Source organism: Pelophylax lessonae (genome assembly GCF_965119305.1).
Source record: "Pelophylax lessonae genome assembly, chromosome: 10".
Taxonomy (NCBI): domain Eukaryota; kingdom Metazoa; phylum Chordata; class Amphibia; order Anura; family Ranidae; genus Pelophylax; species Pelophylax lessonae.
In genome coordinates, this window is record NC_138777.1 from 75325232 (window position 1) to 75339162 (window position 13931).

Consider the following 13931-nt stretch of genomic DNA (forward strand, 5'->3'; position numbering starts at 1 on the left):
GTGCCACCGCTCTGCCCGGATCTCCCATCCCACCTGACAGGGTTTATAGCCCTCCGTTACTCTATCCGAAAAGAAAAAAAAACATGTTGCCTTCAGTTTATTGAATTACATTCTAGTAAAGATTTTAAGGGATCCGATTTACTAACATTTCAGCTGTCCTTTGCATATCTGGTTGAAAATTCAGGGTCACTTCTGTGGCACCTTTTAGAGTTTTATCATACCAACTATTATCTTCTGTGTCTCCAAACTGGCAAATTTCAGAGCAATTACGAAATACAAGTGGTAACAGATTGCCAATTGTGACAGTGTGTGGGCAACAAACAGGCAATTATGACAATACATGGACAACAACTGGGCAGTCATTACAATACGCAGGCAATAAATAGGCAAGTGTGATAATACACAGGAAACAAATGGGCAATGCAGGGCTAATTCCTGGTGCCTAGGGATCTTACCTTATGCTTTTAGGGGTTCTCAGATTATGGAACCTTTTGTCTGTTCAAAATATTTATTAAATAAAAACATCATTGTTTTAGGGGCCCTGAAGAATTAGAGTCCATTCACACTAACGTGACTTGTCAGGCGACTTGTCAGCCTGACAAGTCACGCTCCCTCGCGGTCCATTGACTGCTACAGGACCCGTTCTAATAGGAGCGACACAAGTCGCTCCGACTTAGAAAAAGGGTCCTGTACTACTTCGGGGCGACCTCGGAGCAGCTTGCATAGACATTCATTATATGAAGTCCGTGCAAGTCATGCCGAAGTCGCGGTGCACACGACTTCACAGGTTGCCCCGAAAGTCGTGCCGCTTCAGTGTGAACCGACACTTAGACTGACAATTAGGTATCACAGAAAATGTTACAGTTAAATTGTTACAATTATAGATACTTTAGACCACAGTATGAAAAAGATTTTAGTGAACAAACGTTTGGATGTTTAGACAAAGTAAAAAAGATAAAATAAAAAAAACTTTATGTAAAATTTTCTAGAAACTGAATTTCTCATTTTCCAGATAAATTATTATTTTTCAGGAGAAATAATAACGGGATCAAGCGTTTGCTAGCAAGAAAAAGAAAACACAGTGGGGTTGATTTATATACTGTAACTGGAGAGTGGAAAATCTGGAGCAGCTGTGCATGGTAGCCAATCAGCTTCTAACTTATGCTTGTTCAATTAAGCTTTGAAAAAAAAAAAAAACCTGGAATCTGGTTTCTACGCAGAGCGCCTCCAGATTGTGAACTCCCTAGTTTTAGTGAATCAACCCCAGTATGTATTAGCCACTGTAATTGTTTGATAACATTTTCTTTCTTCCCTGAAGGGCTTTTATTTTTATGATCAACTCTACAAAACAAGTGAGTAGTGGACGCATTTATTTTTTTATTGACCCTATAAATACACCAAGGTCACAGCTCTCACTGGAGATCACAAAAATAACAATGTAGCATATGATGGCCAATCATGTTTCCATATATTGTTTTAGCATTGTCCTAAAAATAATTTTTTAGCAGAAACTTCATTGTTTGCACCTTTCCTCCAGTCATTTATATACCATAGTATAGTATATAGGGAGGACTAGTCTGGGAGGCAGCAGCATGTTCCTCTTAGGCTTGTACTACCTTGTTCCCCAAAAAATAAGCCGGGTCACTAGGGACAATAGGGCTTATTTTCAGGGGATGCCTTATTTATTTATTTACAATGATGATCTTAAAGTGGTTGTAACCCTAATAAAAAAAAAAAAAAATAAATATATATATATATATATATATATATATATATATATATATATATATATATATATATCCTGATCCTTTAAAGCATGATAGACAGCACATTGCTTGTGCTGCATCATTTACCCCCTCAATGTTCTAAAAAACCTAGAATAAAACAATAAAATATTTTTAAAAAATATTCCTGTGTCCCCAGTCTTCTCTTCTTCTCTCCCCCCTGTCAGCTCATTAGTCAATGATGCAATTGTCTGATGACTCACACCGGTGCATGCCCCGGCTCGCCTCCATGGAAACTTGATAAAGGAAAAGAAATTGGCAGCACTCCAGGTTGAGTCAAAATCCAGATTTATTGACTGGACATCCAAATATGACAATCGTGACAAGGTAGACACGTTTCACACACTGACTGTGTGCTTAATCACGTTTCACACACTGACTGTGTGCTTAATCATTACGTAATGATTAAGCACACAGTCAGTGTGTGAAACGCGTCTACCTTGTCACGATTGTCATATTTGGATGTCCAGTCAATAAATCTGGATTTTGACTCAACCTGGAGTGCTGCCAATTTCTTTCCCTTATACAATATGCTAGGTTGGTGGCCCTGACCATGCCCATCGGTCAAAAGAATCCATGGCATACTTTGTGTTGTACATTTCCTTTAGCCCACAGAAAACTGCCCCTACCATGAAAGAGCTGCTTTATTGTGTTTGCCACATAGACCAAAAGGTTCCAAGTCCTCCCATCTTCACACTCTACCAAAATATTCATTCTACAAAAAGCTTTGTATAATATTTTATTTTTATTTTATTTATTCAAAGTCTAAATATAATATGACAAACTGATAACTTTGATAAGTCTACTATTCTTTTTGTGAGCATCTGAAGTGCTACCTACTACAATTCTGAATATACAATAGATCGTTTGATATTTTTGCAGTACTTGTGAGTGATATTACAATCTGAAAAAACATCTGTAATACATAGCCTTCAATTTATTTTTCAATATCAGGATTCTTTGGGATATAGCACACCTTTTACTTTTCTCTCATTCTGATGGATCTGTTTTCTGTTGTATTGATCAAAACATCTATTTTATATCAATGAGCACAAAACAAGGCAAAACAATCAATCTTCTGGTTTTAGTTTCTTTCAACATGTGTCAATGTAATTTCCCCAAAATCCATTGTAAAAAGAATTCTCTGAAGATGAATAATGCATATTTTTTTCTACAAAAGAGATTATCTTCCCGTATTTTACATGGTGATGGTCAAGTCTTCTCTTCTCTTTGTATGTTACGTGGACTTTCTGCATGCTAGGATTTCCATCAGACTGTTCATGGTGGCTGTGTGACTGGTCAGTAACGTGAATTGTTTGGTATTATTAACATCTATATATATATATATATATATATATATATATATATATATATATATTGTTTTCTCAAAGTACACACAGTTATTGCCCATCTGATTTAATGATCACATAATGGATTTTGGATTACTTGTTGTCCTCTTCTGTACCGCTCACGTAGTCTCGAAGGTGGAAGAGGTCAATGGAAGCGTTTACAACCTGTGATAGGTGCACAATGCCTGTGATGAATAGAGCCAGCAGCAAAGCAGGCAGGGTGATATTCCATATAGTGGCCAGAATATTGTAGCAGCGTGCTTTCCTGCCAAAGATGCGGGCAGCCTGTTCATCTCCTTGTACCTTCTGATCTCGTGCCTATAAAGAGATAAGAATGGCATTACACCTTGCAAAATGACAAATTACATAATACAGCATTTCTCTTACTTTTTGTTAAGCCCTCGTTCACACCGGTGTGACTTGCCATGTGAAAATTGGGTATTCTTTGCAAGTTGAATTTTCCCTTAGCTTCTCATATTTACTAAGCTAAGAGAAACATTTACTTTGCAAAGTGAAAATTCCATAAAGATCAGTATTCTTGTTTCTATTCAGATGAGATGAATACTTAGGTCAGGCTATATAAATAAGTTATACATAGATGAATTACCAGTGTAATGCCTTTCATTCGTAGCCACGTGTCAAATATAAAGGGGATTTCTAACTGGGTATTATGCTTTACTGTACATTGTTCCTAAATGTATTATTAATATTATTATACAGAAATTATATAGCCCCGACAGTTTGTGCACCACTCTACAAAATGAAGGCAGACATTACAGATAGTGCCGGTTCACACTACTGCGGCACGACTTCGGGGGCGACCTGTGAAGTCGCGCGCACCGCGACTTCGGCGCGACTTGCACGGACTTCATATAATGAATGTCTATGCAAGTCGCTCCAGGAACCTTTTTCTAAGCTAGAGCGACTTGTGTCGCTCCTATTAGAACGGTTCCTGTAGCACACAATGGACAGCGACGGACCACGACTTGTCAGGCTGACAAGTCGCCTGACAAGTCGTGGTGGTGTGAATGGACACTTACATAGTAAGTCAAGATGAAAAAAAGGACACAAGTCCATCCGGCTCAACCAATAAAAACCAAAAAACAGTATAGAAAACACAGTCATACAAACCTATACCATGTTAATTCCAAAAAAACTGCGCTATGAAAAATGATATATATATATACCGTGCCAAACAAAAATAAATGTGTAAGGCCCCTTTGACACGATCAGACCGATTAGGTCTGCCTGTCTGTTTTTCAGGGGGACCTGATCGGGCCACCCATTCTCCCCTATGGAGAGGCGGATGTTAGCGGAGATGTGTCCGCTGACACCCATCTGTCATCTGATCGGATGAGATCCGCCTAAAACAGATAGATGGCGATACGTTCGCCATCCGTCCAGCGGGTCGGATCGGATGAAAACGGACATAGTCACTTATTAGAAAAGATGACACTTAATTTATTCTACGTATTTCATGTATTTGACTGTGGTGCTCAGTATTCTTTCTAATTTTTACCCAATCACTGTTAAAGTAGTGCCTGTCATATTACATGACAGTGATGTAAATCTTCCTCCACTGGATCCTGGAGACCCAGTGAAATCTTAAGCTCTATTTCTGTAAAGTGGCAGTTGTGACTGGTCAGGTGTCCGGAAAACTGAGGAATCTTCTATAGCAGAAGACAGCAAATTGTTGGGTTAAATAAACACATTGCCACAAAGCAGCAGAGACACAAAGCAGAGCATAAACCAGCCCTGTAATTAAGGGCTGTTCTATTTCAGTGGAGCACATTGTCAGTCTGTTATTACTAAAATGTCCATGTTTATTTTTTCTGTGTGCCCATAATACATTTGTAGCTTGTACAGTTATGGAACACGGGTTGGATTATTGAAGCAAAAAAAAAAAAATATATATATATATATATTTCTTAAAAATGTATTAAACCTAAAAGCAAACATTTCTTATATTGCAGCCTACCAATTCTTAAACTGGATACACAAAATACAATTGTCTTTCGATTTTTTTTCCCTTCAAATTTACCAAAACCATATAATATGAGGTTAAACCTAAACACTTTCAAATTGTATGCAATCCGGGATAGTTGAAGGTAAATCTAAAGGAAATCAAACAACAAAAGTTGCATAGTGTGTATCCAGCTTTAGATGTGATGGCTGCATTAGTTTTCTTTTTTAGGCTTTCTTTCTTTCACCTGGGGATCCTGCCAGTAAAGCTAGCAACACACCATACAATATTCTTTAGATTTTTTCCTTTAGATTTACCAAAACCATATAATATGAGGTCAAACCTAAACACTTTCAATTTGTATGCAGTCAGGCAGGCCCTTGCATCACATAGTTGAAGGAAAATCTAAAGGAAATCGAACAACAAAAGTTGTATAATGTGCTTCCCACTTTAAAGCTGGATACACAATATACAATTTTCTTTAGATTTTTTTTCCTTTTAGACTTAAGAAAACCATATAATATGAGGTCAGACCTAAACACTTTTCATTTGTATGCAATCAGGCAGGCCCTTGCACTACATAGTTGAAGGAAAATCTAAAGGAAATCTAACAACAAAAGTTGTATAGTGTTTATACAGCTTCAGTCTGTTGCTTTTCAACAGAGCAAGCTGTCCTGCAGATGTAGCTGTTACAGGATTGAGACTAAGCCCCGTACACACGTACTGATCGTCGGCCGTAAATATTCGGCCGCCGACCGATCGGCCGATTGTAGGCTTGTTAGTACGATGCTTCCGACAGCCGACAGCGCATTTTCGGCCGAACAGAATCTGTCGTGCAGACTTTAAAATAGTTGTTGGCCGTCACCAGAATGGCCGATTGTTCGCCAGTCAGTACAGATTTCGGCCGACAGACAGCAGATTAGCAAGACTGGGCATGCTCAGAAAAGAAAAAAAAGACAAGGAAAGTTAACCATCACATGACATCACTTCTGCAGTCGGCTGTTGTTGGCCGACAAAATTCGTGTGCAGTCTTTTGCAGTTTTCAACAGACACGACAGCCCTGGACAAAAGACGGCCGATCGTTCGGCCGACAATCGGTACGTGTGTACAGGGCTTTAGACTTAAGAAAACCATATAATATGAGGTCAGACCTAAACACTTTTCATTTGTATGCAATCTGGCAGGCCCTTGCACTACATAGTTGATGGTAAATCCAAAGGAAATCTACCAACAAACGTTTTATAGTGTTTATACAGCTTAAGTCTGTTGCTTTTCAACAGTGCAAGCTGTCCTGCAGATGTAGCTGTTACTGGGTTGAGACTAACCATTTGCCACTGACATGGAGCATACAATGATCAAATTTTATTTATTTGTGTAAGACCTTTATCCCAAAAGGAACACAATTGTTTGCTATGCTTAAAAAGTGCAAGCTGGTGGTTAGCTATAATTGTTTTTAATGTATCTTTATCTGCTAGTACCTCTAACATCCCCCTCCCACCAGACTGACAATGGTGCTATCCAAAGGTGTCCCCTGTGCTCCTTCATCCAGAGTGGAGGCACCCTAATACAGGAGGTGTGTTACTGGCCAGATTACCAGGTGAAAACAGAAGGAAAAAAGCCTAAAAATGGCTTGTTCATGGTACAAATATTACAAATTACACAAAGTTTACATATTACTCAATAAAAAATGTATTGATCTCATAGGTGGAATAATTTTAACGTAAACTTTAAAAGATTCTAAATTCCTTTTGATGATATTCTCAAGATTCATCTGCTTTATTGTTTGGACAAAACAAATATCCTTTCTGGAGCTCTAAATACATAATTTCCTTCAATAAGTAATTTCTGGACAGCTGGCACAGCAGGCACCATTGTAAATGATACTGAATAATATAAAATCTGTGTTATACAGTAGTATATAGTATTCATTTTCCAATTTCCTGGTAAGTTATATTCAATAGCACATCTATTTTGCTACGTTTGAAATTCTACAGCATATAGCAGGGGTACTCAAATGTAAACTTGAAAGGTCCACTTACAAATTTTCCATTCAGTCCGAGGTCCGGAAAAGTGACCGTCAAATTCCAAATACAGAACGCCAACAACAAAAAAAGGCATTCCCCAAAACTTGCCCCCATCCAATGCAGAGCGACCATTGTGCGTGCCCCCATTAATGAAAAGCAACCAGTGTGCATGCCCCCATTAATGCAGAGTGACCATGTGCGTGCCCCTATTAATGCAGAGCGACCATGTGCGTGCCCCCATTAATGCAGAGTGACCATGTGTGTGCCCCCATTAATGCAGAACGACCATGTGTGTGCCCCCATTAATGCAGAGCGTGTCCCCATTAATGCAGAGCGACCATGTGCGTGCCCCCATTAATGCAGAGCGACCATGTGTGTGCCCCCATTAATGCAGAGGGTGTCCCCATTAATGCAGAGCGACCATGTGTGTGCCCCCATTAATGCAGAGCGACCATGTGTGTGCCCCTATTAATGCAGAGCGTGTCCCCATTAATGCAGAGCGACCATGTGCGTGCCCCCATTAATGCAGAGTGACCATGTGCGTGCCCCCATTAATGCAGAGTGACCATGTGCGTGCCCCCATTAATGCAGAGCAACCGTGTGTGTGCCCCCATTAATGCAGAGTGACCAGTGTGTGTGCCCTCAATAATGCAGAGTGACCAGTGTGTGTACCCCCAATAATGCAGAGTGACCAGTGTGTGTGCCCTCAATAATGCAGAGTGACCAGTGTGTGTACCCCCAATAATGCAGAGTGACCAGTGTGTGTGCCCTCAATAATGCAGAGTGACCAGTGTGTGTGCCCCCAATAATGCAGTGACCAGTGTGTGTGCCCCCAATAATGCAGTGACCAGTGTGTGTGCCCCCAATAATGCAGTGACCAGTGTGCGTGCCCCCAATAATGCAGAGTGACCAGTGTTTGTGCCCCCAATAATGCAGTGACCAGTGTTTGTGCCCCCAATAATGCAGTGACCAGTGTGCGTGCCCCCAATAATGCAGAGTGAAAAGTGTTTGTGCCCCCAATAATGCAGTGACCAGTGTGCGTGCCCCCATTAATCTGGACCGCCGAGGTCTGCTTCCTTCTGTCATCAGCGGGGGGGGGGGTTAGAATTGAGAGGATCGGAGTGGCTGTGTTTAGCGCTGCATGATTACAAAAAGCCGAGTACAAGTTCTTCTTACCCGACGGAGAGGATGTCCTACAAAGTCCCGCCTCCTGGACACTGGCTCCTATGATAGACGTCACCAGTGTTCTGTCTATCATAGGTAACAGCCGGCCCAGGAGGCGGGACTTTGTAGGACATCCTCTCCGCCGCAGAAGAACTTGTACTCGGCTTTTTGTAATCATGCAGCGCTAAACACAGCCAGTCCGATCCTCCCGATCCTCTCCATTCTGTCCCCCGCTGAGACAGAAGGAAGCAGACCGCTTCGGCGGTCCAGATTTTAATCCGTGTGGGTCCGGAGGCGGCCCGGAGTCCGCCTATTGAGGACCCCGGGCATATAGCATCATGCATTTTTTTTTTTTTGGTTGAGCGTGATGGACTTGTGTCTTTTTTCAACCTGACTATGTAACTATGTAACGAGATTGGGTTGTGTGCATTAATAAGGAAAATAATTATATAACTATTATTTGTGGCTCTAAAAATGACTATTAGCAAATCATATAAAATATGAGAAAACTGAAGGAAACCAAACAAGTGAATGAGACCCAAGCTCTAATGTATGTCAACAGGTAATCATTTATTAATTGCAATAAATGCAATACTGCAGTAGAACAGGGTTGTTTTCTTTTTTTTTTTTTTTTTTTATTATTTGTAAAGGTTATGTATTGGGGTCAATTTAATTAGGGGCGTAGATGATGTTCACCTAGCAAATTGAATATTGACATTGCCAAGTAGTTGTTTGGGAATAAGGTAAAGTTGTGTTTGAACACCTAGTCACGTGCAAGAAAAGTAAAAGAAAAACGATTTTTGGTAAGATGTGATCGGGTGTTCAAAGTGAAGAGCTTCACTTTATTCACTAAACTTGCCAAAGTCAACCTACGCTATACAAATCAAACACAAATTTTATAAAACAAACAGCTTCTACTCCTTTAGTAAATCACCCCCCATTGTGTTAAAGTAGTTGTAAACCCTTACATATATCAAGTAAAGTGACTGGCTTCAGATAATTTAGAGATGAAACAAATCCTCCTGCATAAGCTGTACCTGTTTATCTGCTGTCTTCTCTTTTCTACCTCCATTCAAAGTGCAGAATTTAAACAGCTTTTATGAGCTTTCAGAAAGCAGGGGGAAAGGGAGCTAAAACTAAACTCTGCAGTGCTCAGTGAGAGCTGATTGGAGAGAAGGACCTCCTTTTTACCTCTTGGTGTCAGGAAAACTTGTTAGAAGAGACTGCCAATAGCAGAGGAATAAAGTAGCAGACAGAAATGGCACTTAGTGCTCTGGATTGAGACAAGTACACACTATAGAAGGATATGCTTTGTTGATATTTCATGTAAGAGGTTTACAACCACTTTAGCGCCATTAGAAGGTTCATCTTTCTAGGGGGGATGGCATATTGCATAAAATCTATGGGAATCAATTTCTTACGATAAATGAAGCCATTTCCTTAGCAAAGGAAATGTTGGGCTGAATAACCCAATGGTGTGAAAGAAATTTAGGGAACAGAATTTTTGCTAGCACATGATTGGGTAATCAAAGTGAACACAGCTTTACCTTTACTAACATTCACTTTGATAAGTGAGCAGCTTCTACTCCTTTAGTAAATCAACCCTACCCTAGTCCTTTGTCTTTTTGTAATTCAACTCCCTTCTGTTTTTAGCTCCTCTCTAACAAAAGTATAAATATTAACCCCTTCCCGTCCAGCATAAGGCCACGTGAATCACGTGATCAACTGTGTCCAATCACAGCTGATTACATTGGTAACTATGAAGTGCCAGTAATCGGCTTTCCTTAGTTCACGCTGACAAGGTGCGAGTAGAAGAGAGCAGATCAGTGGCTCTCCTGACAGGGGGGGGTCTACGCTAATAATCAGCACACTAATTATCAACCCACCGGCCATCAGAGGTGCCCACCCCAGATGCCAATCAGTGCCCATCATATGCCAATCAGTGGCCATCACAGATGTCAATCATTTCCCATACCAAATGCAAATCAGTGCCCATCAGTAATGCCTGTCTGTGCCCATCACAGATGCCAATTAGTGCCCATCAGTAATGGCTGTCAGTGCTGCCTATCAGTGCCCATCATTGCCCATTAGTGCCCATCAGTGCTGCCTATCAGGGCACATCATTGCCCATTAGTGCCCATCAGTGCTGCCTATCAGGGCGCATCATTGCCCATTAGTGCCCCCTATCAGCGTCTATCAGTGCGGTCTATCAGTGCCCATCATTGTTGCCTATCAGTGCCCATCAGAGCTGCCTATCAGTGCTGCATTTTAGTGCCTCTTCATCAGTACCCATCAATGCCAACATTATCAGTGCTGCCTCATCAGTGCCTATCAGTGAAGGAGAAAATGTACTTATTTACAAAATTCTATAACAGAAACATAGAAAAACTTTTTTTTTTTTTCAAAAATCTGTCTATTTTTAAATTTGGTAAGCAAAAAAATAAAAAAAAACACTGGTAAACAAATACCACCAAAAGAAAGCTCTATTTATGTGGAAAAAATTATAAAAATGTATTATGGGTAGAGTGTAGCATGACAGTGCAATTGTCATTCAAAGTGTGACAGTGCTAGAAGCTGAAAATTAGTCAGGGCAGGAAGGGGTGAAAGTGCCCTGTACTGAAGTGGCTAAACAATTGAAAAGAAAAAAAAGGAGCAAAAAAGCGTCAAAAACATTCACAAAAGGCTATGACTTGTCTGTATAATTTCTGTGCTGATGCATTAAACATTAAAATAAATATTTTTTTTTTCTTCCCTTTCCTTACCTTGACTGAGTAGACCAACGCCATGAATCCAAGACAGAAGAGGTTGAGGTACACAGTGTTACACACAGACCACAAGAGGTGGTCCCTGGGAACTGGGGGGGCCCCTAGATTGACAACAGTGTGAGAATTAGCTGGCTTATTTTGGTTTGGCGCAAATATATCTTCACGGGGGTAAGAGGTGTCCATAATGGTGAAGAAGATGAGGAAAGACTAGGAAACAAAAGTATATGAGATCAATGACAAGAAATGTAGCTATCTGAGCAGACCGTCAGATACACTAGATTATAGAAAGTCAGAAAGGAGGTTAGAAGTTCCTGAAAGATGTCTGGGAAGAGGCAGATTGTCACATGTGCCCTCTTTATAAAGCTCTCTGCAGACCGGGCCTGTCCCCTCCTTTCTTGTATTACAGGGTCCCTTTCTGTACATAGTCATTGTGGTTGCCTCTTGGATGTACATTTTGTATGTTTGCTGGGCCTGCCTAAGCTAGATTTTACCACCTTTATAGCTTGTTCATAAAACAGTTATGTGACATAACTAAACACCAAAGTGACCAAAATTGAATTAAAGAATATTTTATTGCAAAAATATTTGATGGTGTTGGTAAGAAACCTAGTGCATATTTTAAATACAATGGGCAACGAGTTCTTCTTTTTTGGTAAGCCTAGAAAAGCAATGAGAGACACAAACAGAACAAGTCAGATATTCTCTTTAACCACTTAAGCCCCGGAGGATTTTTCTGCTCAAAGACCAGGGCCTATTTTGCGATTAGGCACTGCCTGACTTTAACGGACAATTGCGCGGTCGTATGACGCTGTACCTAAACAAAATTTACGTCTTTTTTCCCCCACAAACAGAGATTTCTTTTGGTGGTATTTGATCACCTGTGCGATCATTATTTTTTCTCTATAAACAAAAAAAAGAGCGACAATTTTGAAAAAGTAATAATATTTTTCACATTTTTTTATATGAAATTCTCAAAAAAAAAGGGTAAAAATCAAATTTTTTTAACATTTTAGGCCAATTTGTTTTCTGCTACATATTTTTGATAAAAAAATAGCAATAAGCGTATTTTGATTGGTTTGCTCAAAAGTTATTGCGTTTAATAACTACGGGAAAGATTTATGTCATTTTTATTGTTTTTTTTTTAACGAGTAATGGTGGCGATCTGCGATTTTTTTTGCGGGACTGCGACATTGCGGCGGACAGATCGGACCCTTGACTGACATTTTTGACACTTTTGGGAGTACTAGTGACATTACTACAGTAATCAGTGCTATACTTATGCACTGTTACTGTAAAAATTACACTGGCAGGGAAGGGGTTAACTTTATTAGAGATCCAGGGGTTAAGTGTGTCCCTAGGGGCGTGCTTCTAACTGTAAAGGGGCGTGGCTTTTGATGTAACCACAGAGACATACGATCCTACATAGCAGGATCGTATGATCTCTGCTGTTACACCAGGGAGAATGACAGTCGGCTTTGTTTACATCAGTCGCCTGCCTTTCTCCCTCTCCAGCGGGAGATCGGGAGTGGTCGGCGGACATTGGAGCCGCCGGTCATTCGCGCGGGGATGCCCGTGAACGAGCGGGGGTGGGAGCACGCTCGCCCCCTGCAGGCTCCTGGGCGAGCGACGTAGTACTACGTCACTTTGCCCAGGAGGGGCTGACCGCCGCAGTAAGTGTACTTGCGGCGGTCGGCAAGAGGTTAAAGTCCCCCTTCCCCAATCCACTAATACTCACCATCGCCATGCTTCCTTATCACTCTGCTCATTCGTCAGAGTCCCATGAAGAAAACCTGGTGCTTCCAGGTTTCGGGGAGCTTGTGATATACACTATACTGCCAAAAGTATTGGGACACCTGCCTTTACACACATGAACTTTAATGGCATCCCAGTCTTAGTCCGTATGGTTTAATAATGAGTTGACCCACCCTTTGCAGCTATAACAGCTTCAACTCTTCTGGGAAGGCTGTCCACAAGGTTTAGGAGTGTGTCTGTGGGAATATTTGACCATTCTTCCAGAAGCACATTTGTGAAGTCAAGCACAGATGTTGGATGAGCAGGCCTGGCTCGCAGTCTCCTCTCAAATTCATTCCAAAGGTGTTCTATCGGTTTGAGGTCAGGACTCTGTGCAGGCCTGTCAATTTCTTGCTTGCTTTGTGCACTGGTCCAAATAATTTGGCGGAGGGGGGATTATGGTGTTTGGTTGTTTTTCAGGGGTTGGGCTTGTTCCAGTGAAGGGAACTCCTAAAGTGGACCTTTATGGACCTTGCTTTGTGCACTGGTGCACAGTCATATTGGAACTGGAAGGGGCCATCCCCAAATTGTTCCCACAAAGTTAGGAGTATAAAATTGTCCAAAATGTCTTTGTATGCTGACGCCTTAAGAGTTCCCCTCACTGGAACTAAGGGGCCAAGCCCAACCCCTGAAAAACAACCAAACACTATACTCCCCCCTCCGCCAAATGATTTGAACCAGTGCACAAAGCAAGGTCCATAAAGACATGGATGAGCGAGTTTGGGGTGGAGGAACTTGACTGGCCTGCATAGAGTCCTGACCTCAATAGAACACCTTTGGGATGAATTTGAGCGGAGTGGTTACAATAAGTATTAGAGCGTACATAAACAAGTACACCTACCTATGTCCACGCTGCCCTTCTTTTTTGTGGTTCATTTTTCAGGCTGCCTCTGTGCCAGAGTTCCTGCTCCCAATCTGCCAATTTAAAGATGTATGTCCTGCCATGCATACTCAAGATGGAGTGCATGATGTCATGCACCCCATCTCATGCATGAGCTGTACGGCGTTACATTCATCTGTTTTAAAAACTGTTTAAAAAATACAGACAGTTTTTTTTATCACCAAATTAGTTTAATGCCATACAGTGCATA

General features: G+C 40.9%; 1 protein-coding gene across 1 annotated transcript; it reads right to left on the reverse strand.

The window, feature by feature from the left end:
- Positions 1-3134: 3134 nt before the first annotated feature.
- IFITM5 (interferon induced transmembrane protein 5) lies at positions 3135-11292 on the reverse strand. Its single transcript, XM_082269842.1, has 2 exons — positions 11047-11292; positions 3135-3451 (listed from the first exon to the last, which is right to left on the reverse strand). Exons 1-2 carry the CDS (start codon positions 11230-11232, stop codon positions 3227-3229), a joined length of 411 nt encoding a protein of 136 aa, XP_082125968.1. The 5' UTR covers positions 11233-11292; the 3' UTR covers positions 3135-3226.
- Between the last annotated feature and the right edge of the window lie 2639 nt (positions 11293-13931).